Genomic DNA, 24778 nt, shown 5'->3' with positions numbered 1-24778 from the left:
GAACCCATTAGCATCAGATCAAGTGATGTCTTGGACAGGGACCTTTAAGAACACCTAACATCCATCAGTTTCCCCTGGGCATTACCCTCCCCCAAAGAAAACCCTGCCCTGACGTTGCAAAATATTTCTTCAAACAAGGCCCACCTGCCAACCCAATTGCTGCACCAAGCTCCTGCATATACAAATGCTGGAGCTGCCACTGCAGGTCCCTTTTACAACAAGCCCTCTTGGCTGGGATTTTGGTGTCAGAATTGTGACTCCAGAAGTGAGTGCTGAGCTGGCGACTGGCTTACACAGATCCAGACCCAACACTGCTGCTGGTTTGCGGTGAACCCTTGAGGCACAACTTTCTCAGGGGCTGTTTCTTCCCCCCAGGGAAGTCTTTGCAGCTGCAAATTATTTTTGTTTTTTAATTAAATAGTGATGGGGAAGGAAAGTGAAAATAGGGAAGGGCACTCACCAAAGTCACACTGGGGTGAGCTGCAGTAGGGCTGGACACACCCGGGTGAAATAGTCACAGGACTGCCCTGGGGATCTGGGGCTCTACAATGGGTCCTAAATCACCCACTGAGCCCTAAAAATCTGTCCTTTGTGTGCCAGTCTCACAATTTTTGCCATGTCTGTGAACCTCGTGTGCTCATTCTTCCATAATACTTTAAGTTGTCTTGAAGTTGGCTCCCTTATGTGTAAGAAAACTTATATACGACATAACAGGAAAGCCAGTATCACTTGCCATATTGCATGTAACCTGGAAATAAATAGACTTCTAGCTAGCTTCTATTGCATGTGGAGGTTCCAAGCCTCACACCTGTTCTCATTCTTTAAAAGGCAGATTTGTAAGTTTTGGATAGACGTTAAAGACACATGAGCACCGAACTGGTACTTCCTCCTTGACAAAATCAGAAGAATGTATACAGGACTGAAAGGATCTTTTTATTTTTTCATTGATCTAATGTTATTAAATCCCAAGTTCATGTACCACTTAAAATCATTTCATGTAACATTAGTGGTAAGGGCCTCTCACTTGGGGAAATGCTGGGATGTCCTCAAAGCAAGCCTGTTTCCTCCTCTGGAAATGAGGAAGTTGGCCCAGTGGCCTCTGAAGGGTCCTTCCCAGTGTCAGAATAGAAGAGCAGGTATTCAGGGAAGTCCCCTGAACTGCCATCAGGGACCCATGGAGTGAATCATGAAGCTTCCCGGCTGGGCTTTTAGATGGCCATGGACTCCCCTGGGTAGCTCCAGCCAATTTTAGGGCCATGAAGATGCGAACAACACTAATGTACCCAGGAGAGATTCAAACCCAATCTGCCCCACTAGACAGCAGCCCTGGCTCTGACCTCCTGTTTCATCTCTTCATTTCCATAGGCAGGAGGGAAGCACTACCACCCAACCTGTGCCAGGTGTGTACGCTGCCACCAGATGTTCACCGAAGGAGAGGAGATGTACCTCACAGGTAAGCAAGTCTGACCCTCTGTAAGGCCTTCCGACCTGCTCATGACTGGAAAGGAGATTTAATCTCCTTCAGGTTCAGTGTTATCTTGGCTTTTGGCTTGTCCTCAGAATTGCAATTAATTGGCCCCTCTCTGGGTGGATCGGGAAGGTTGCTGGTGTGGCTAATATGAAGTGACATGTAATCTGCCTTCTGTCTCTGTGCACCTCCACCCGCTGCCCAGCTGGCCTGCTTCCCTGGCAGTGTTCTGAGCAGACTCTCCTGGCTCTGCCTGGGGGTGGGAAGCTGAGCTGCACAGGGCCAAGGGGTCAGAGAACCTCAGAGGGATGCCTGAGTTGCAAAGTGTCTATAGCATCACAGCCTCTACTCTACCTCCTTCTCCCCACATCTCAGAGCATCATGCCAGGCTGCTGCTCAGGGCTTCCCAGGGACTCTCAGAACACACAGAGGAATGAAGAGTGCCAGTCGTCCCCACAAAGCTAACCAGGGCTGCTTTCCCTCTGCTGCTTCCCAGCCCTCTTACCCCAGAATTCTTACAACAGTCTCCTAGTTAGTCTCCAGATTCTTCTCAGTCCTCTACCCTCTGCCCAGGCCACCATCCCAGGGCATCACATGCTCTTGGCACTGCCCTGCTCTTCAGGGCCCCTCCCTTTCTGCCTATTTAGCTACAAACACTTCAGCCTAGCATTTAAAATCTTGCTGAGGTCCCAGGCTTCCTTTGTAGCCTTGAACATACCCGACACCTAAGCTGCCAAAGCTAACTTTTGATCATTTATTCATCCACTCAATGATTGTTTCTTGAGCCCTGCCATGTGCAGGCTCTGTGCCAGCGTCCATAGTGAGGCTCACCCAGCCCTACAGTCCCCTGAAGGAGGTGGGCATTAATCCATAATCACATAAATAAACATCAGCCGTGGTAAGTATTATGAAGGAGAGAAGTGTGGGCCTTTGAGAGCACATAACGGGGTAGGAGGAGTATCCAGGAGGGCTCCCTGACGAAGGGCCAGGAGCTGAGATCCAGACCATGAGTGGGTGTTAACTGATGTTGTAGTCCATCCAGGGTGTTATAACCTGAGCAGACTGAGATACAGTCAGGGCAGCTTATAAGCAGAAATCTATTTCTCACAGTTCTGGAAGCTGGGAAGTCCATGACCAAGGGTCCAATAGATTTGAGATCTGATGTGGGCCCACTTTCTCAGAGATGGCACCTTCTCTCTGTGTCTCCACATGTTGGAAGGGGCAAGGCAGCTCTCTGGTGCCTCTTTTATAAGGGCACTGATCCATGACCTAATCACCTCCCAAAAAGCCCTACCTCCTAAGACCATCACCTTGGGGGTTCGAATTTTGGCATATGGATGTGGGGGACACAAAAACATCCAGACCATAGCAACTGAACAAAAAGTGGAATAGGATGCACCAAACTGAGAGGACAGAGCCTGCAAGACTCTGAGGTGAGTGAAGAAATGGCGAGTGCATGAGGGCGAGTGGAGCCTGTGTGGCCGGGGTGCAGACGGAGGTGAGATGCAGCCGGGAGGCAAGCAGGGTGTATGGGCTGGGCCTTGTGGAGAGACTTTGTTTGGCCTTGAAATGAACTCATGGCCCTTTCCCTTGTCTTCCTGTGCCCTTCTTTGGAAATCCTATCATTTGAGGCCCAGTTCAGTCACTACATGCTTCATAGGCAGCCAAGATTTCCCCGACCCCACCCACAATTTAACACAGTCCCCTCTCCCCCCATCCCCACAGCCCTCTGTCTGCCCCTGGTCCCCTCCAGCTTGTATGAGAGTTGTTGGCCTCCTCCCTAAGGTCCTGTGCTCCTGGCACTGGTCCCTCAGCCCTGACACTGGCCCATGCAGACTCCTTCCACAGGTGAATGTCATTGGTAGAATTGCTGTGATTGGATAGCCATCCTGAGAAGGAATTAGGGCCCTTCCTCCAGGCAGATCTAAGGCCAGGGCAGCAGTTACAGGGAGTGTGTCAGTATCAGCTTGTCCTAGCCACAATGCCCACAGCCATGAGTTCCCTCAAGATGCAATGGGTCCCCCATGCCTACAGCCGAGTTCCTCAGCCTCAGCACTGGTGACACTGTGGGCTATCCTGTGCATTGTAGGGTATTTGGTAGCATCCTTGTTCTCTACCCACTAGATGCCAACCACGTGCTTCTTCCCACTGACAATCAAAAATGTCTCAGATATTGCCACATGTCCCCAGGGGGTCAAAATCATCCTCAGTGGAGAACCACTGGCCCAGAGCTACCCAACAGAAACTTGTGTCATCTGCTAAGAATCCTGGAGCAGGAATTCCTATGTTGGATTAAACAAAATGACCATTTCTAAGATGCTGTCTACTTACTTATATGAACTAATGCTGGAGTGGTAAGGACCCCAGAGTCACTCTAAACTGTAAAGTGCCAACCCTCATTGTAGAGATGGGGAAAATAGACCCAGAGAAAAGAAGAGACTTGTGTGAGAATGGGAGTGCATAGGGGCAGAGCAGGGCCTGGCCTTGCGTCTCCCCTCCAGGGCTCTTTCCACTTTACCCCTGGGACCCGGGCCCTGCCTGATATTCAGGTCCCTGCCCCTTCCTGTGCACACCAGTCCCTCATTGCCTGGGTTCTTGAGTGATTCCTGCTACAGGACCCAGTGTTACGAGGCTCAGCAACCTGCACCATGCCTTCATCCTGACTGCCATGGGAACCTAGAGTTTGCACTTGGCTTGAAAATTTGTTGCACAATATTCCTCTCCTCCTTCCCTGGTGAACACACCTCCTAGTATTGAAACTACCCTCCCATTCTCATCCCTACCTGGATATCACTAGAATAAACCACGTCTTTGCCTCCCTGCCTGAATTCCTAATCTTAATCTTTCCATGTTGGGTGCTTTGACCCAGAGTGCCTCAGCGGGGATCCTGGCTCCACTGATTACTAAGTTTTTGACCTTGGGCAAGTCTCATAACTCTCTGAAACTTGGCTGCCTAATGTGTAAAATAGACCAAGAACAGTTGCTATGAGATATAGGTATAGTAATTTCCAGACACATGGGAAGCTCCCAGTTCATTCATTCATTTAGCAAATATCTATTGAGCATCTACTGTGTCCCTGCTGCTGTTCTCACAACTGAAAGTGTGGCAGTGAGCAAATCAGTCAAAGGCCCTGCCCTCATGGAGCTCACAGCCTCACAGGTTAGTGCTTTCACTCTTCCAACTTCCCACAGGTGCTGAAAGAGTTAAGCAAGGAAGTAAAGTGCACAGCTTTGTGATCCTGAGAGAGAATGCACCATTAAACCTACAGCGGAAATGCCTCCAAGGGTGGGAGATATTCTTAGTAATGAAGATGGGCCTGTCACCGTCTCATTAATTATCCCCATCCCTCTCCTCCTGGCTCCTGGGAGAGTGGGAGTAATTGCAGGGCGTTCAAGGACTGGCCTCAAAGGATGCTAAGTGATCCTGGAATGAGGGGGACAAGGCCAAGCAGGCTCACTTGGGCTGTGGGTGTCTTGTGGGGGTTCTGCTACCACTGAGATCTGGGCCTTGGACACCCTCACCAAGTGGGGACACCAGGATGGATTCAATATGATATCCCCTAGAAGTGGCAAGAAAACCCTGCTCCTGGGTAGCTCAGGAGTGTAAAGAAATGGCTGAGAGCCAGGACTCCTGGTTTCAAGCATCAGCAATTCCACTAATAGGCTGTGACTTGGAGAAGTGACTTCCTTCTCTGGGTCTCTTCCTTCACCTGTAAAATGAGGATAACATCACTGTCTTTCACTGATCCACTGAAACTGGGGGCCACGCTATGTGCCAGGCTCTCTGCTACATGTTGGGCATTCAGAGATGAGCAAGGCAAGCATGCTTGCTGCCCTGGTTGAGTTCACTCTCTGGAAAGAGAAACCGACAGTGCCAAATAGAAGTGTAAACATTCAATGACAAGCTGTGACAAGTGCTGCACAGAGAAAGTTTTGAACAATGGGCATGTGTTATAAAGCCCCTGCTCTAGTCTGGGAAGCCAGGGAAGGTGCCCCTAAAAAGGGATATTTCAAGCCAAGACCTTGAATATGAGTAGAAGGTAGGAGGCTGAAAAGGGCAGGAAGATTGAGGAGGCAGTGAGAACAGCAAGTGCAAAGGCCCTCCCTGGGTGGGTGGAAGCAGAATGACGTGGAGAAACTGAGGCAGGCCCACTTACTTGGCACACAGAGAGCAACCATATGCCACAAGGTCCTCATGAAAATTAGAGGAGAGAGTGAATGTGAAGGCACTGGGGACTCCATAAAGCAACTTATATAAGAGAGAGAGTGTTGGGATGCCTGCAAAGCTTACAAACCCAGCCTTGTCAGTTCTGGAGCTGGACACAGCATGGTACTGGCAAATGGTCCTTGGGAGATTTTTTGGGTGAGTTTTTTTGTGTTTTAATTGCTATGTGATGGCTTTCTGATGGGCTCTAATTGGGAGAAGTCTGACGTCTGTCTGGAGGAGAACTTCTGGGGCCCCAGGAGACAAGAGCAAGTTTTATTTGTTTTAAGTTCTGTTGTGTATTCAGTCTTTTAACTGTGTTTGTAAAGATGCCAAATATCTAATCTGTTTGTTATCCAAACCCTTCATTTGGGCTTCACCAGGAAATTAGGTCACTCATTTTGTGCAGCAAAATAATGGCCAAAATGCTGCAGGTTCAAGGCAAAACTTATACTGAAATCCCAAAGGTTGCAGTTACTAGATCAGTGAGAGTTTTTTAAAATCCCAAATGTGGTTCACGAGACAAATTTTGCTCTTGTTCTAAATGTGCCTGTACCCAGGAAAAGGGAGAAAATAGACTCTTCTTCTCCCCTTCTGTCTACACCAAATACCCCCCTGTTCTAAGACCTGAGACAATAACCCTGGAATTACGCAAGTTCAGCTGCACATTTTTAAACAATTCTCTGTTATCATTTGTATATTTAACTAAAACCCACAAGGCAGGAAATCATTTATAAAATACTGGACAAACCTCATTCTGCTAAAGAAAAGTATTATAACAGACTGTAGGTCTCACCAGTAATAATGATAATAATAAAAATATTAATAATAATAAAATACCATCATTTTATTATTATTAATATAATTATTATTTGTTGGTATTTGTTGAGCATTTACTATGTGCCAAGTACTGTACTAAGAGTTTCAAACACAGTATCCTATTTTATCCTCACAACAACCCTGTCAGCTAAAAACTATTAATGTCCTCATTTTAGAGGACGAGAATGAAAGTTTAAAGAGCATACGCCACTTAGCCAAGGTGGGCCTGTCTTGCTAGGGTTCTTGGAGGCAGTTTTCTTATGTCTATTACCAGAATTCTTAAACTGGTTCTTGGTAAGCCTTTTGAACTCTATGAGTCTTCTGAAATTGCGTGCTAAGTTTTGCATGCTAGGTGTGTTTCTTTAGGGAGAGGGTCCATAGCTTTCATCAGATTTTCAGAGGTGTCCATGGGCCAAAATAAAGTGAAGAGACTTGGTTCTGTGTTAACACAAATCTGAAACGGAGTCTCAAAGCCTTGTTTTGATAATTACACCAAACCCTTCTCTTGTGTAACTGAATCTATTTCAGATTACTTTTTTTTTTTTTTTTTTTTTTTTTTTTAGCTCAGAGGATACAAGGTCCTGGTTTCAGGAGCTGTGTATTTCTGGCATGGCTGGGATGTAACTCAGAAAAGGTGCATTAAGCTAAGAGATGTTCAAGTGAGGGCCTCCCGTTGTTACGGGCTGTGGAATGCCAGCCCTCAGTCATCATCTACGCATTTCATGAAACCACCCTCTAAAAGGCACTATTGTAGTATTGGTTGCTATAATTTTGTAGTTTAGCATTATTACTTTAAATTGGATCTCTCTACTGACAGCTTAGGTTGTAGGAGTTACGCTTAAAAACTTTAAATCTTATGTTTCCCCAATCCTGCTACCTAATTTTAGATTTTTCAGACATATTCTGTTACTATACTAAATTGATACTTCCTAAAGTCTGACTCTACTAAGCATATTTCACTTTAAATAGAGTATATTTTAATTTTTGATGAGCTGCCATTTTTTTTTTTTTTTTTTTTTTTTTTTTTTAGATTTTAAGGGTTACCAAGCATCTTGAATCATATAGAAAGTATTACAGTGTAGTAGCTTAAGGTTTGTATTTCTAAAGTTTGTTTCCAGCTTCTCCTCTCAGGTCACCACAGACTCATGCCGATGTGGCCATTTTCTCACCTATCACATGTCACATCAACTTCAGCAGTCAATTTGTCCATGTTGGTCAGAATTAGGTCTAGAGTAGCAATTTCCCGGCTTACTTCCTCTATTTTCTGAGAAACAAAATTGCCTGCTGGGCAAGTTAAGAACTTGTCAGATATTCAGGTTTTAGCTCAATGAGACGTTTTATTAGTCTAGACATTTCAGGTGACAGAAACCTAACTCAAGCTATGTTAGGCAAAAGAAGATTGATCGGCTCACAGAACTAAGAAGCGTCTAGGAGCAGCACAGCTGGGTGGAGGGGCCCGTGAGCACCATCAGGTGGTTCTTCTCCCTGTTTCTTTTTGTGTTTGGCCCCATGCTCTCCAGCCCAGACTGGCTGCCTCCATGCAGTAGGACAGAGGGCCTGGCCAGCCCCCAGACACCATCAGTACAGAGAGGCAGCATGTCCCGCTAGGCTCAGCAGAGAAATTCCAGAGAGTCTGAGGACCTGTTGCCCACACTCAGGCCAGGGTGGGGAGACAGAGACGGACAAGCAGGTTAGACATCCAAGCTCCCTAACCCCCAACTTCCCATCTGTAAAGAGGGATGAGGCTAGGCTCCATTTCACAAGGCTGTTGTGAAGATTAAATGAACTAATGAATGCATGGTAAAGACTCAGCACAGGGCCTAGCATTGCTGGTTCTGCCAGTCTGAGCTCATGATAACCAGCTGGTTATATAGAAATGGCCATTCCCGTGATGCAATGCAGTAGTAAGTGCTTGCTGTTGTCAATATTATCATCATTTTTAAGAATACTTAGCATAAGGTGTAGCATATGTACTCAATAAATGGCAGTTATTATTTTTTATATTTAAACACTATTGTTATAAAGTGTGTGACACAAGGCCTGGTATCAACTCTATAAATATTAGTTATAATAGCAACAATAGGAATAATAAGAATACTTAGGGCCTGGCACATACTAAGCACTCAATATACTTTAATTATTGTCCCAACTGTTATTATCAGCACCTATTATTTCTCATGAATTACAAGGCACCTCGGAATTGCCATTCTCCTCTTCTCATCCTGCCCGATATCCTCCGTGGTAACCAGCCTGATGGTAACCAAGCACTTTTCTCCCTCCAACCTCTTTATTAAGCTTCAGGCCCACTTCATCATGTCAGCTCCAGGCAAGCCAGTCTTTTCCACTTCTCCCGAGGTGCCCTTGTCCCTGGGCACAAGCCCAACCTCCCAGGAGGGTGCGCTGGCAACCAAGCCAGGCTCCTGTTCAGTGACTCCACCTGCATAGCCAGTCTGCCATGTGCTGCAGCCCCCTCACTCACCCAGGCCCCAGCTCCCTGCTCCCCTCAAGTCTCCCTTTTACTGCTCTCCCCTTACCCAAACTAGATCCTGGCACACAGATTATTTTTGTAGGTGGAGGAGAGGAGACAATAATAACAATAACCAACACTTACATAGTCCCTGACATAGGCGGACACCATTCTGAGTGCTGTGCATGGATTAACTGATTGATCCTCAAACCAAACCTATGAGGCAGATACTGTTGTCATCCCTGTTTTATAAATAGGGAAACCAAGGCACAGAGAGGCAACTGACTTGCTCTAGACAATGCAACTAGTAAGTGATGTAGCCAAGATTGGAACCCCTTAAGAATATTACATGAAATGATGCACAGAGTGCCTGATACCAGCAAAGATTTACTAACGCCCAAGATTATAATGATCACACTGTTGTTATTACAGGGCAGATTCAACAGCAGTGTTCACTCCTCTCTCTGGCCGAGTTCGGCACTTTCAGTAACAAAGGAGGAACAGAGTGCCTTGGTCTACAGAAGCAGTTCACCTGCTGGGAGGAGAGGAGTGGGGAATTTTTTATGTTAATGTAAAATTCTCATAACATAAAATTAACCATTCTAAAGTGCACAATTCCGTAGCTTTTAGTGCATTCACAATGTTGTACAACCACCACCTCTGTCTAGTTCCAAATCATTTTCATCACTTCAAAAGGAAACCTCATACATGCCATTAAGCAGTCATTTCCTGTTCCTCTGTCCCCGAACCCCTGGCAATCACCAATCTGTTTTCTGTCTCTGTGGATTTACCAATTTTGTGTAGCTCATACAGATGGAACCATACAATATATGTTCTTTTGTGACTAGCTTCTTACCCTGAGAGTAATGCTTTCTAGGTTCATCTGTATCATAGCATGTATCAGTAGGTCATTCCTTTTATGGATGAACAATATTCCATTTTTGGATCTACCACATTTGTTTATGTGGATGAAGTTTTTTTTTAGTTTTTTATTTCCATAGGTAATTGGGGAACAGGTGGTGTTTGGAAGTTCTTTAGTGATGTTTTGTGAGATTTTAGTGCACCCATCAACTGAGCGGTATACAATGCACCCAATTTGTAGTCTTTTATCCCCCACCCCTTTCCCAACCTTTCCCCCTGAGCCCCAAAAGTCCATTGTGTCATTCTTATGCTTTTGCATCCTCATAGCTTAGCTCTCACTTGTAAATGAGAACATAGAATGTTTGGTTTTCCATTCCCGACTTACTTCACTTGGAATAATGGCCTCCAATTTCATCCAGGTTGCTGCGAATGCCATTATTTTGTTCCCTTTATAGCTGAGTAGTATTCCATCATATATATATACATATGTATATATATAATATGTGTATATATATATAATATGTGTGTGTGTATATATATATATATCACAGTTTCTGTATCTACTCATTGATTGATGGGCATTTGGGTTGGTTTATGTGCATGGAGATTTTAAAGGAGCAGTTCCAAGGTTCCTCACAGTCTATTGCCACAAAGATAGTGCTGCTGTCATAAAGTCAGAGGTCTGAGAAACCTCATCCTGCTATGGTGAAAAAAAAATCCAGAGGCCAGGCGCGGTGGCTCACATCTGTAATCCCAGCAGTTTGAAGTCTGAGGAGGGTGGATCACGAGGTCAGGATATCGAGACCATCCTGGCTAACACGGTGAAACCCCGTCTCTACTAAAAATACAAAAAATTAGCCGAGTGTGGTGGCACGCACCTGTAGTCCCGGCTACTGGGGAGGCTGAGGCAGGAGAATCGCTTGAACCTGGGGACAGAGGTTGCAGTGAGTCTAGATCACACCACTCCCCTCCAGCCTGGCAATAAAGGGAGACTCCATCTCAAAAAAAAAAAAAAAAAAAAAAAATCCGGAGAGGAACCCTGCTGTAAGAGAATGCCCTAGCCAGGGTCAAGGCCAAAAACTCAAATGCCCACGTCAAGGAGTGGGGAGGGCTGGGTGTCAGAAAGTAGGGAGGGTCACTGGTGACCTGCAGTATCTAAAAACCTTCAGACTCAGAACTGTTTAAAATCATACTTACTAAACAGAACCGTCCAATGTACCACTTTCAAATCACTGTACTTGTAACCTCTAGAATGCCAACATTCTAGAAGACTATGATACCAGCTCCAGCTTTGGCATTAAAAAACAAAAAACATTGGCCAGGCACGGTGGCTCATCCATGTAATCCCAGCACTTTGGGAGGCCAAGGCGGGCAGATCACCTGAGGTTGGGAGTTCGAGACCAGCCTGGCCAACATAGAGAAACCCCGTCTCTACTAAAAATACAAAATTAGCCGGGTGTTGTAGTGCATGTCTGTAATCCCAGCTACTCAGGAGGCTGAGGCAGGAGAATCACTTGAACCCAGGAGGTGGAGGTTGCAGTGAGCCAAGATCATGCCATTGTACCCCAGCCTGGGCAACAAGAGCGAAACTCCATCTCAAAAAAAAAAAAAAAAAAAAAAAAAAAAAAGCCTTGGCAAATTTAACATCAGGGTGCAACAGAGAGGTGGGTGGCTTCCCCAACATTAAATCAGCTCCAAATGTTACAGGTGTGGAGTGTGCTATAACCAGTCAGATAAGACTGACTGCTGACTCTGCTAAGGATTAAAAATGGCCTTAATACCTGGCTGACAGATAGTTTTGGAGATTCACATCTCTATCTCTGAGTCAGCTGATACAGAAATAGCTAAGCCTTCACTTCCATAACCTTCATAGTAGGTTTTAACTGCAGAGCCTGGAATTGTGGGTGACAATCTCAGAGGATAAGAGAATGTGACTCGTGGAACCAGGAGTTGAACAAGCAGAAAATGTTGTACTCTTACAAAAAGCTAGAGCTGTGTCTTGTAAAATTGGTTTCTTTATCACATAACATTCCAAGAAAATAAATTTAGAGTGTTTTCTGGTAGTTAGCCCTGTGGTTCTCAAATTATGAGTCATAAAATCACCTGGGGAGCTTGTTAAATCACAGATTCCCAGGTCCCACCTCCAGGGAGTTGGCATCAGTGGCTTCTGTGGGTGGGGGGGGCCAGGAATCTGAATTTTACCAGGCTGCAAGACAGGTGATCCACAGGTCACAGTTTGACACACCCCAATATAGTGAATATGCTTGTACACTCAGTATGGAGTTGTAGCTGTCTAATCAGAGTCTAGATTGTACTACTTGTCCAAATCTCTGGGCCCAAGTTAGAGAAGCCAACTGACTAAGATAGAATGCCATGTTTCTTTTGTTTATTTATTCACTCAATGAGTATTTATTGAGAATCTGCAGTTCCTGCAGATATACCTGTAGGTATGACAGACATGAATCCCTCTCCTCATAGCATTTACATTCTTATCAGGATAAATGGATAGGGGCAAATAATTATCTTCTCGGTACAGTAAAACCTGTTAAGATGGAAACAGAATCTCTAAGGATTTGGGGGGCTGGTAAACATCCCTTAGTGTAAGTACCATGTGCTGAGTCTTCTTCCTAATATCGCTGCTGAGCATTTATATACTCAGTGCGTACTTAAACACTTTTAGGGACAAGGGCTCACTGTCAGTTGAATAAGGCCATTCAGTTCTTAGGTGTTAAATGTTCATTCCCTGAACCTTCTGCCCTTAGTCCTAGTTCTACTTTATAAGACTTGCAAAACGAATGAATGCCTCTTCCTACAGAGAGTCATTAAAATCTTTAAAACCAGCTTTCACCATTCTGTTAAGTCTCTTCTTCAGGGTAAAGACCCAGTCTTAGAATTGCATTTGAGTACCCTTCCTAGGATGGTCACCATCCTCCCATGGGTGCATTTTACCTAGTATCTTTTTGAAAAAAAAATACAAAGGTAGGGTCCAAAGAGTCATTCACATGCATTTATTTATTAAACACATATGGGCCAGGCACTGTTTTTGGCTCTGGGGATAAAGTCCACGGAAGAGAATAACCATCTTCTTCACCATGATGTTATCCTTCTGTTAATGTCACATTGTTGAACTACTGGCCAAGGGAATAAGCTCAGAAGACCGTTATTTCACAGGGGTCTTCATGAACAAATCATCTTTTCTTACATTCTTTATCTAAGTTTATTGCTAGCTACCAACTAACTTTTTTTAGCCTCTTTTATTTACAGATATACTACCAACTCCCAAATTTTGGTTTTTTTCATTCCTAATTATATTTTTTTCTTGTTTGATCCTCCTCTCCTTGTTTCTTATGTAAATATGCTTTCCGGTATGCAAAGTGCTAAAGCTAATGGCCATTTTTGGCTCAGTTTTATTTCAGAATGAAATGCCAATGTCATGGGGTTAGAAAGCAAAAGAGACCCCCTAGTCTGACCCCCTCGCTTGACACATTATTTCCCCACATGAGGACTTCTGCCCTCTTGATCTTTCCTATGCTTCTTTAACTTAAGTTCATGACCTCCTCAGACCTCTGTGTCCATCTCATCCACTTCCTACAGTGACCTGTAACATGTGTTTCCTGCCACAGCCACAGTCATAAACAATTCCTGATAGATTCGGAAGCACCTCAGAGAGGAACCGGAAATGCTCTCTCTAATAACTCCCTAAAGTAAGAATCCCAACACACAGCTTGGTAGTGGACACACCCTGTGATTGCTGGATCAAGCCACAGACTCAGAGTCCCTCTACTGGGCTCTGAGAACCATTGCATTTTAGTTTAGAAAGAATTAAACCCAGTTGAATAATTAGGAATACCCAAGTATGTCAGCAGACAAAAATCAAAGATTCTTGTTCCACAAAAGACAAAACTGCCCGTAAAATTAGAACCTGGGAGATGAAAATAATCTTCAAGTCCATCCAAATCCCACCTTATTGTTCTTCAGATGAGGAAACTGGGACCCAGAGAGAGGATATGTTAGGGGCTGAGCAGAGACAAAAAACACAGGCCTCCTCACTTCAGGCCTCTCTTCTCTTTTTCACTCCGAATTATTGACCTTTCACCACCATCCAATCCCTTCGCTAGTATTCCGGTCCTGGGGGTTCCAGGCAACAAAGCATAATATAAAGTATATCCTAGAAACAAAGTCAGACAAACAAATGCCATCTGGATGCTCAGGAATCCAGCCATTGCTGGCTCCTTTCCTTTTAGGGCTGGTGACAAGGGGAATGGCTCCAGAGGGATAATATGTTCCCATTTTTCCTTCTAATCCAGGACACCTGTCCCTTCTTTGGGGAATGTGTCATATTTGGGGCTGCTTCTCAACATGTGAGCAGCCACCTGTTGCTCGTGCCTTTCCAAATTGGCCTTTCGGGTTTGGGGCTGGCCAACTGGACCCCCACCCACAATAAAATGTGGGCGTTAGCAGTATACTAAATTTGAAGAGTCTGGAGTCTCTGAGGAATTAGCAGGTCAAGGCAATGCTCTCAAGCGGAATATACACCATGACACCTCCTCCTCCTTAAATGCGATAGCTCTGGTAGACTGTCATAAGTCTTTAAGAGAAAACAAAGCTGGAGTTCACCATACTCTGTCACTCTTTTTTATCCACACTGTCATTTATTCATTCAACAAATATTTATTGACCACCTGCTATGTGTCACTCACTGCCAATCATGCACTCATCTCTTCACCCCACAAACATGTACGATCTCTTCTAAGAGCAAAGTCCGTGCTGGGGACTGTGGGAGATGTAGCAATGAATAAAGCTCAGTTCCTGCCCAGAAGAAGCTCTTGATTTAGTGGGGAATGAAAAATCCATAAGCTACTATGCCTTAAGGCTGTATGTGTGGGAAGAGACACAAAGAACTATGGATCACAGAGGAGAGAGAAGCCACTCCCAACTGGCAGGTAAGAAAGTTTGCAAGAGGATGTCATGTGAACCCTAAACCTTGAGGAACGGGTAGGATTTGGACACACAAAAAAAGGATGTGAGTGGTCGCATAGGTCTGAGAGGTGCCAGGAGGGAGCTGGGAAAGCCAAGGGGGCCGTTCTGGCAGATGTGTAAGGGACATACGCTGACCACGGAGTAAATCAAAGTGGGGCAGGGGGAGAGTGCTGGAGGGTTTGAAAGGTCTGAGTTTCATTATTTTCATGACCCCTTAGGTTCTGAGGTTTGGCACCCCATCTGCAAACAGGCAGCCCGGGCAGAGAAGAAGTTAAAGGTAAGCAAGCTAGTAGATTCCAGACCAGCACTCCTGCTTTGCTACTTTCTGCCACAGGTTAAGGGAGCTGTGCTTTGGGACAGGGTCAGCATTCCTTAGTGTGCACACTCCCAAATGTGTGCCTATGTCCTTGGATTTTCCTAATGGTAACACCTGCCCCATGGGGTTTTTGAGGGGGTTAAGACATCGGATATGAAATCACTCTGAAAACTGTAAAGCACTGTATTCATGTGAGTTTTGTGTTTCTGGGGCGAGGCTGTAACTCTACCATTGCTGACCAAGATGGCGGCCTCGCTGAGAAGCTCTCGCCATGGTTTTTCCCAGCCTAAGGTCACTAGGCTGTTATAACATAACATAATAACAGTTAATAATGTCACAGTAATTGACCATTTACAAAGCATCTTCATAGCCACTGTCTGATTTTACTCCTTTAACCCTGTGAGGCAGATGGGCAAGAAATTCTATCTTTGCCTTGCCTGTGAGAAAACCAGTTCTAAAGAGGTGATGATGTGCCTACTGTAACAAAGCACAGCCGACATCCCCAGGTACGCGCTGGGCCAGCTGGGGTCCTGTGTCCCTCTGAATTACTGTGTTCTGAGAAATGTCAGGAAGGCTTGTGAATCTGGGTTCCTGATACTGCAGAGAGGGATTGAGCCTCCCAGGCTGCAGGAAGGATCCAGCTTCTGGGTCTTTGATGATGTGGAGGAGACACCTGGGGTGTGTGTTGGGGGATGGGGAATGGGGCCTTTACATCCTGGCCCCCGGATATCAAGTTGACCCCGTGGGACTCTATTGTGTTACCTGCTAGAGTCTATCCAACTAGAAAAGCAAGTGCACAATTTCTGACCAGCTAGTGAAACATGTCTTCCTTACTATCTCATCCACTTAATGAAAGTTTTCTGAAAGAGCCAGTTTATTGACGCATAATTATTTTTTAAGCCCTGAATTTCTTTCCCTGTTTCTTCCAAGACCCTCTCCCCTTTAAGGTATAAGAACTACTTGTCCCTTTCTTCATTTTCCTCCCCTTTGGTGGCATTTCCCAAACTTCAGTCATCCTCTACAACCCTGCTGCCTGTTGCCGTATCTATGCACCACCTGTTTCATTATATACTTAATCTTTTTCTTTACATCAAGTCACTACTTTTTATTAACTAAACTTATTTTAAAATAAAACTTTATATTGCCACGTGGAAACCAGTAATACTTGCTATAAATAGAAGGTAATCATAAAATAAATTCAATGATAATGAAATAATTCTTAAGAATAAATGTTTAAAATTCTAGCTAGACAATGTTGCCTGCACTCTCTTTGTTTAAAAAGGGAAATTGGGCTGGGAGTGGTGGCTCATGTCTCTAATCCCAACACTTTGGGAGGCCAAGGCGGGTGAATCACTTGAGGTCAGTAGTTCGAGACCAGCCTGGCCAACATGGCGAAACCCCAATTCTACTAAAAATACAAAAATTAGCTGGGTGTGGTGGCACGTGCCTGTAATCCCAGCTACTCGGGAGGCTGAAGCAGGGGAATCACTTGAAGCTGAGAGGCAGAGGTTGCAGTGAGTCAAAATTGTGTCACTGTACTCCAGCCTGGATGACAGAGTGAGACTCTGTCTCAAAAATAAAATAGGAAATTGGCAATTGTTGAGAGAGTTGCTGAAATGTATTAGCACCAAACTGAGACCGCCTCCTTGATCTAATCAAGGGGATTGAAATGTTAGACTTTACTCTCTAACTCTATGATTTAGTATTATCAAATGTTCCACCTTCATCTTCCCAGAACCACCACTAGTTCACAGTCCACAGTTTAGGAAACTTTATAGCCCCACTTAGAATGCTTTAAATTGTAGGATGAGAAAACTGGGAGAGAATCAAGTGATCCTGAAGCTCAGCCTCTTGATTTTACAGATGAAGAATCCAAGATGCCTAAGACCACATACTTCACCCGTGGATCCTTGATTCCTAATCCCTTTACATCCTGCAGGCACCCTCTTATGCATTAAGACTGGCACCATGCTGCTCTGCTAAGGAAGCTATTAACCCATCATTGCCATTGTTCAGAGACAGTTTTTTTTTAAGTTTATCACTTAAGTTGATGTCAATTTGCAATTAATACACTGTAAAGAATCAGCATATTGTGCAATTACATGAAGTTTAACCCACTTTTACATTTTGAATAAACAAACTCCCAAGGAATGAATACTAACCAATTTTATTTTTTTAAAGAAATACACTATTGACTGGGATAACTCAAAATGAAAAGCTTTATGAGTAATTTCCTATTTAGACTGCTAGCAGCAAATACGTAGAAAATAAATCCATATTCTGCCCCCAACAGCCTGAAGTCCTTGCATTTTAGGTCTCATTCACACTCAGACCTTGACTTAAAAGGCAGAGAATAAAAAGGAAGTACAGAAGTAGCCAGAGAGTACTTTAATGGTATTGCTAATGTTGCATTCTTAACCCCCTGTCTCACCCTCCCCACCAAGCTCAGGTTGCAGCTTCTCACCTTTTCTGTCTTCATCTCTCCCACAGCATAGACGGACATCTGAAACCTCCATCTCACCCCCTGGATCCAGCATTGGGTCACCCAACCGAGTCATCTGCGTATGTATCACTTTTCTACCACCAAAGGGCCTTCCTTATTCCTGAACCTGGAATCTAAAGAGTCACTAAGGATGAGCTCTCAGGTTTTCATCCAGTCGACATGTGATGCATGCTCTTCATGTGCTAGGCTCTGTACCAGGTCTTGAGGATCCAATGGGGTACAGGGAGGACATAGATCCTGCCCTCATGAAGCAAACAGTCTAGTAAACCCAGAGTTTCAGGGATAATGCAGAGTTCCACGGAGCAAGAGAAAGAAAGTACAATGACAGCAAGAGCCCTTGCTGAGTTCTAAAACCAATGCAAGGTGCCTGGTTTCCCACTACTTAACTGAGAGCAAGAAAGAACTGAGGATCAAAGTGGTATTCTGAATAGGTATTAGGTGGAATATTGATGTGGAGATAGTGGTGGGTGATAAAGAGGCAGAAAGGAGAAGGAAGCCACATACACATGTGGAAATATGGCTGTAAAGAATTTGCAAACATAAGGAAGAGGTTTCTTTTTTTTTTTTTTTTGAGACGGAGTCTCGCTCTGTCGCCCAGGCTGGAGTGCAGTGGCGCAATCTCGTTTCACTGCAAGCTCTGCCTCCCGGGTTCACGCCATTCTCCTGCCTCAGCCTCTCCGAGTAGCTGGGACTACAGGCGCCCGCCACCACGCCTGGCTAATTTTTTGTATTTTTAGTAGAGATGGGGTTTCACCATGGTCTCGATCTCCTGACCTCGTGATCCGCCCGCCTCGGCCTCCCAAAGTGCTGGGATTACAAGTGTGAGCCACCGCGCCCGGCCAAGGAAGAGGTTTCTAATCATGTGGGAAGTCCAGGGATGGAGCAGACCCACCTCCATGTGTCTGAGCTCCCATCTCCACAGGCATTCAAACACAGAAAGACTCATCATTTGCCCAGGATGTAGAAGAAGAGACAGAAGTTGAGTTCAATGACCTCAGAGGCCCCTTGTATATGTCATTCATTCATTCAACAAACATATGCCAAGCATTTACTCTGCTAAGCGCAGTGCTCTGCTCTGGGGAAATGGTGATGAACTACACAGACTTGATGCCTGTCCTCATGACATTGAACACATAGCGCCATGAATCATCAGTTGCAGTTATAAATTCCAGGAAGGAAAAGCACAGGGTCCTCTGATGATACTACAGATAAACAGAGGGACCTGACAATCTAGGACTAGTTGGGAGAAGGCATCCCAAGGAAGAAACATTAAATGCAAAGCAGAGGGATAAACAGAAATAAGCTAAAGGAGGTGGGAAACGCAGAGCCGGGGAAAACTGAAACAAGCAGAAAACCTCAATCTGATTGACTCTGGACTGTTCCAGCCTTCCACAAGCCAAAGGAGCCAAGAAGACCAGAAATGTGGGGAAAATGGTTTGTAACAAGAAACCCAGTCCTGACAAGAAGCTCTAGATACAGTCAGCCAACCAGCCAGCCCCGGCCCTGTCCACTACTGCTAGATCATTACTTCAAATCCACATCCAGTCTCCTCTTTGATCCCTGGATAATGCCCATTGACGGGACTATGGGCACCTTTCCTTTCTTCTCTGGTCAAATGGAAAAAAAGAAAAACACTTAAGAGTTGTCACTGACTGAAATTTCAATATGGATCAATACTACCGTGTGGCTGTGAAAAAAGACAAGCTGCTTTGATCACAGGCTGTACTCATTGAATATTCCTATCTAAAGCAAGAAAGGTGATAGTCTCCCTGGCACTGTGAATGGGGCCAGACCACAGCAGGATTAATGGGCTTAGTTTCCAGGCATGCACAGTGAGAATGTTATTGACAAATATGAGTATGTTTCCAAAAGAGAGTTACTAGAACAGGAGCACTCAAGAAGCTGCTCCACTGTAATACCATTCATCACAAGCTTGTCTCCCGGTGCTGCTGAGGGGCCTTGTAAACCTTTGTGAAATAAGTTAAGCCCTGATGATGTTCACCTTGGAGTCCTGGAGAAGGTTTCCCAGAATTGCCCCTGTGATAAGCACCTCCATTACAGAATGGAACTTATGATGGCAGCTAGGAACATCTGCGCTTGTGCCTTCCAACTAGGGGCTTACACATTGAGATCAGTTGTCCCTCACAACCTAGCAGAGGCATATGTCTCCCCTTCCAGCCTCTCCTGCTCTCACCGTTTATGGTGCCTCATGCTCAGCTGCTCCTGGGAATGACTGAACATGTCATAGAAGCCCTGTTTTCAGTGAGCCCATCCCAAGCATGGCTTCCAAATTTGGAAAAAAATTCATCCATCTGCTTTGGATAGATGCAATAACAAGCATAAAGATGGATTTTAATTTAGTTTTAATAGACATTTGAGATTTTATATTCAAATAGAATTATCAGTGAACCTGAAACGAGCAGGTTCTTTCAAACTTTCAGACTTTACTCCATCTCCACTGACTTCTAGAATCATCTTCAGGTGGTTTGGCTTTGACCCATGTGTTCTCTTCCTTCCTTCCTTCCTGGCTATTTATGTTAGGATGCCTCTGATCAATTGGTGTGTCTCCAGACCTGAGGCTCATTTATAGCCCTGTAAACAAAGTGGCTATAGGAAGAAATATAAATTTAGTATTTTTGAGGTTTGGGGTAAAGTGCCAAAATGAATAGTTACGGGTCGAGATGAGTTTGGAAGATGCCAAGAGCTCTCAAAGTCAAGATCTAACAGCCAGGACAAAAGGCAGCAATTACTTCAGCAAGTGGACTCTCATCTAATAAAGGCTTTTTTTACCCACACACCCCCAGAACTGGTGCAGATGTGGGTGTCTGTACCAGGCAGGCTCTGGCAGAAATCAGGTGGCCTCCCTCAAAGAGTTCAACTGAGGAAGGTTTCATGACGGAGGTGTGGGCAGGGTTAAGTGGACCCACAGGAGATAGTGAGGTATCCAGGGACTACAGCAACATGATGTTGTTACCACACTGGACCTAAAGAAACGAGGGAAGGGAACAGCATTACCAAAGCTGGCAAGAGCTGGGGAAGCCCAGCCTCCAGAGAGAGTCAGGCCCAGCCCACAGCCAGCCAGGAAGGTTGCCAGGGGAATAAGTGTGCCAACCTCTCTCTCCATTCACCCTCTAGTCTCTGCTGGTGCATCCCATTGGCTAAACCCAACTGAAAGTCAGAGAGCAAAAGAGCCTGTGATACAGCCCAGGCAGTGTTCAGGACATAGATCCAGGCAAAGAAGGGTGCACACTGGGTCTAGGGGCAACAGAGAATAAGCAACACTGCCCTAATTGCAGTGCTGATGTGGCAGGGATAGAACAGTGGAAGGGCTTTGGTAGGTTTTCAAAATAGCACAGCTTATAGGTATTTATGAATGCTGCTCCCTGTAAAGTAGTCTTGGCCCTGAGACTGTACCTGGCTCCTATGGCATTGGGAGAATGTTATCAGACTAATACGGTCTCTGGATTCTCTATCTAGCAGCCTCTATTGTAATTTGCAGCACCTCAGGACCTTGCAAGACAGATCCTGGTTGATCATAGCAAACACCAGGTCACAGAGGGAACAGCTGGAGGACATGGCCATGGAAAAGACATGGCTTCAGGAGCCATGAGATGTGGGCTGTCACATGCAAGGGGAAGCTTTCTTTCAATCCATGCAGCTCTAGAGGGCTGAACTCTCCCAAAGTCAAGCAGAAGGTAGAGGCTCATTTCAGTTCAATGGAAGGAGCAGCTTTCTGAATGCAGCCTTCTGACGGTGTAAGACAGTGAACTCCCCATCCCAAGAAGACAGGAGAGGCCGCTGAAGAGGGCAAGCTCTCTGTGTTGAAATTTGGGCTCTTGCAACTTATTAGCTATGTAGCCTTGGACAAGTTAATTGATTTTTCTGTGCCTCTGGTTCCTTATTCAAAAGGAGGATAATGTTAGTGCCTACTACTAGAGTTGTGAGTTGCATGGATGAACTGAGTTAATCTATATAAGGGACTTGGTACAGAGCCTGGCTTATAATAAGTACTCACCAAATGTTAGCTAGTGTTTTACTATGATGATTATTTTTGTCTTTACCATCTTCATCTTCTTCTTCAAGGATGCTGTGAATTGGGATGTCCTCACTCTGTGGGATCGGAAGGCAGTCAGCACCCAGGCTGTGTCATTCAGGCTGAATTCAAATCTATTAGCTTAGTGGTTCAAATTGTATAACATTTTGAGCCTCCATTTCCTCAGCTAGAAAATAGAAATGATATTGACATTTACTTCACAGAGGCATTACAACATCTAGAGGTTGTAATTCTTGTAAAGCACAGGGCCTTACAAACAATATGTGCTCAATAAATGTTAGCCCTGTTGGAATTGATGGCCTCTAAGACCACTTTTATTCTAACATTCTACTGTTCTTCAATTTGATCCTAATCTTCTGTTTATGGTGGAAACTGGAGAAGTTCGTTCCTTCTGTATCTTGTTTTTGTTTCCTCTCTCCATTCCCTTTTCCTTCTTATCTTTCTATTCCTTTCCTGTCCATTTCCCTCTTCCCTAGGCTAAAGTGGATAATGAAATCCTTAATTACAAAGACCTGGCGGCTCTCCCCAAGGTTAAGTCTATCTACGAGGTACAACGCCCCGACCTCATTTCCTATGAGCCTCATTCCAGATACACGTCCGACGAGATGCTGGAGAGATGTGGCTATGGAGAGGTATCGCGTCTTGCCCTTCTCTCTGGGGCTATTGTAGGAAAGGAGGTTCCGCCGGGGTCCCCAGCCCTCTCCATCACAGACAGTTTGGCCTCCACAATGCTGGCTCCCAGACTCTTCTACACTGGGATTTATGGCCAACATTTTTCAAACGAAGAGATTTCATTTGGCTTTCTGGCTTTTCTTGAAAACTCAGAGCTGACAACATTAAACCTACATTTCCACCGTCTGGAGATGGGAAGCAGCACCCCCTATAGACAGGACATGAGCTTTCCATTGTCCCCAGTCCCCCACTCCCTGTTAATCCCAGCGTTGAAGCTGAGAGCCTGTGACCACTTATTACTCAAGCTGTTGTATTTCTTATACTGCAGGAATTTTTCATGTACTCAGCCCAAGGCGCTCATCTCCTGCCAGGCTCAATGGCCATTTAGATTTATAATCCCTGATTATAACATGTCTAATCAGACATGTTATAATGGTTTTCGCACCTGGCCTTTAGCCCCAGTGTCTCTTCAAAGGAAGAGACACTTTTATAAAGACTCAGTAACAGATGGCTTTTGAAATCATTAAATGGTTGCTAAACAAGAGAAAGTGTTCTCTGGAGATGGCAGCGGGGTGGGGGGCAGAATTACCCTGGAGGTCCTGGCAGTCTATATTCTAGAAGATTTCTAACCTTATCCCAGACCCCTTGAATTAATTTGAGGCAGCAGAAGCCTGTCCTGGTGGGCAGGGACCCAGGTTCTTCCAAGCTCCACCATAACTAGCCTTGTAACCTCAGGCAAGTCCCCTTCCTCTCTAAGGGATTTGGGTTCCATTTGGTTGAAGAGTCCAATGCTGAGATTCTCTGGTTTCCGGCCCCTGAAATGGACCAGGAGAGGAGGATCAAGTGTTTAGTAGAAGCCGCTTGTCCTTCAGTTAGAGATGGCAAACCAGGGCCCACAGGTTGCAGCCAGCCCTCAGATTTGTTTTGTTTCACTCACAAAGTGTCTTTTGAAAATGCAAACTAGTTGTCAACATGTAAACACTGGGAGATTTCACGTAAGAATCTGCATTTCTGACTTTCTTGGAAAATTAAGATGCTGTGTAAATGCTGGGTAGGCATTCCAGCTGCTGGAGCTGAGGAACTGTGGCCCTCTTCAGTTGAGACATCCCATCTCCAGCTGCTGCACCAGCTACCAGCTCAACTCCCTTGTTGGTGGCCCCAGCCTGGCCCCTGCTTAGCCAGGATGCTGGCTGCTGGGTGCCCTGCCCTGGGCATTGTCCTCTTGAACTGTAGAGGGGTCATGAACCAGTAGAGAGACAGGGAAGGGTGGTGACAATAGCCCTGAGCATGCAGCACGGAAGCCTGGGTCCAAGTCAAGTCCCTGCCACTTCTGCCCTGAGCGGCCCTTAGCCTTCATATTCTCTCTCTGGGCCTTGGTTTTTCCCTTCCTAAAAGGCAGGCATAATCTCGAGGTTTCCTGCCTCTATTAGTAGTCTGACCCTCTGGAATTCCCAGCGAGGCTGTTATCTGGAGAAGGGTACAAAGGAACTGCTGCAGGCCCTCTCTGCTGAGCCGTCTAACCATGCTCTGTCCTTCCTCTCATCTTCCTCTCATTCCTTCTGCTTGTTCCACACTGCCTTCAAACTCTTCACTTCTAAGTCGCTGGGAACGTTATCTCCCTACTCCCAGGTAATTCAGCTGATAGAGAATTAAGTTGATATATAATTGTGCCCCTTTATGCAGACTTCACCCATCCCCAGCCCCCCGAAGATGTTTGAGCCCTTGCCCAAGGTGCTCCCTGCAAGCAGGGAAGCGCTGGAGAGACTCAGGTGCATGTCCTGGAGGAAGTGGCTGTGGCATACAGGATGGAAATCTGCCCTTCCTGCCTGGAGATGGCCTCCCTCAGGCTTCTGGGATCCCTGGTCAGGATTCCAGGGATTGACCCCATGGATTCCATTCAAGGGTCTGCAAGTGATGGGGGAAAGCCCTGAAAATTCTCTGCCATGTTCCTCGGGCTGTGTGTGTAACTCAGGGAGGAGGGGGGCCTCTGTATTCACACCTCAACCCCTAGAATCCCAGATTCCATGTCATGCCCACCTGCCTGCTAGACCCTCGGGCCACAGGCCCACTTAATGGCCAGCCGTGCTCACAGCCCCATTTCCTCTCCCAGGACATCTACGAGAACCTGGACCTCCGGCAGAGACGGGCCTCCAGCCCGGGGTACATAGACTCCCCCACCTACAGCCGGCAGGGCATGTCCCCCACCTTCTCCCGCTCACCTCACCACTACTACCGCTCTGGTAAGGAAGGGGGAGGCCCTGAAGGGAGAGGAAGAGCCAGGGAGACAATGCAGTCACTTGGGGTCCCTGCTGCAGAGGGCACAAGGCTCCCCTACAATCTCCATCACAGTGTGGCCCTCTGGAGGCCTATGGCCACCCAGGTGACCAGCTGGGCCTCTCTCAGTCCCTGAGATGGCAGGGGGGATGGAGGAGTA

At 45.6% G+C, this 24778-nt stretch overlaps 1 protein-coding gene and 1 long non-coding RNA gene across 8 annotated transcripts in view; one reads left to right on the top strand and one right to left on the bottom strand.

Moving 5' to 3' along the window:
• The window catches only part of ABLIM3 (actin binding LIM protein family member 3), a 119180-nt gene that overhangs the window by 73968 nt on the left and 20434 nt on the right, over window positions 1–24778 (top strand). For 3 of the 7 annotated variants that reach the window (XM_030826799.1, XM_030826792.1, XM_030826779.1), the window contains exons 8-13: window positions 1366–1453; window positions 15018–15076; window positions 17606–17677; window positions 22149–22304; window positions 23944–23973; window positions 24455–24584. In XM_030826799.1, coding sequence (XP_030682659.1) covers window positions 1366–1453; window positions 15018–15076; window positions 17606–17677; window positions 22149–22304; window positions 23944–23973; window positions 24455–24584 — 535 coding nt within the window. The remainder of the gene's footprint in view (window positions 1–1365; window positions 1454–15017; window positions 15077–17605; window positions 17678–22148; window positions 22305–23943; window positions 23974–24454; window positions 24585–24778) is intronic. The other 4 variants (XM_030826817.1, XM_030826813.1, XM_030826806.1 and 1 more) reach the window with 2 other exon arrangements.
• LOC105739367 overlaps window positions 943–24778 on the bottom strand; it is a 60406-nt gene continuing 36570 nt past the window's right edge. The window contains exon 2 of the long non-coding RNA XR_001115288.2: window positions 943–5320. This is a non-coding gene — a long non-coding RNA (uncharacterized LOC105739367). The remainder of the gene's footprint in view (window positions 5321–24778) is intronic.

The sequence above is a fragment of the Nomascus leucogenys genome, chromosome 2 (genome assembly GCF_006542625.1).
Source record: "Nomascus leucogenys isolate Asia chromosome 2, Asia_NLE_v1, whole genome shotgun sequence".
NCBI classification, from domain to species: Eukaryota; Metazoa; Chordata; class Mammalia; order Primates; family Hylobatidae; genus Nomascus; species Nomascus leucogenys.
This window is presented reverse-complemented; position numbering and strand designations above follow the sequence as displayed.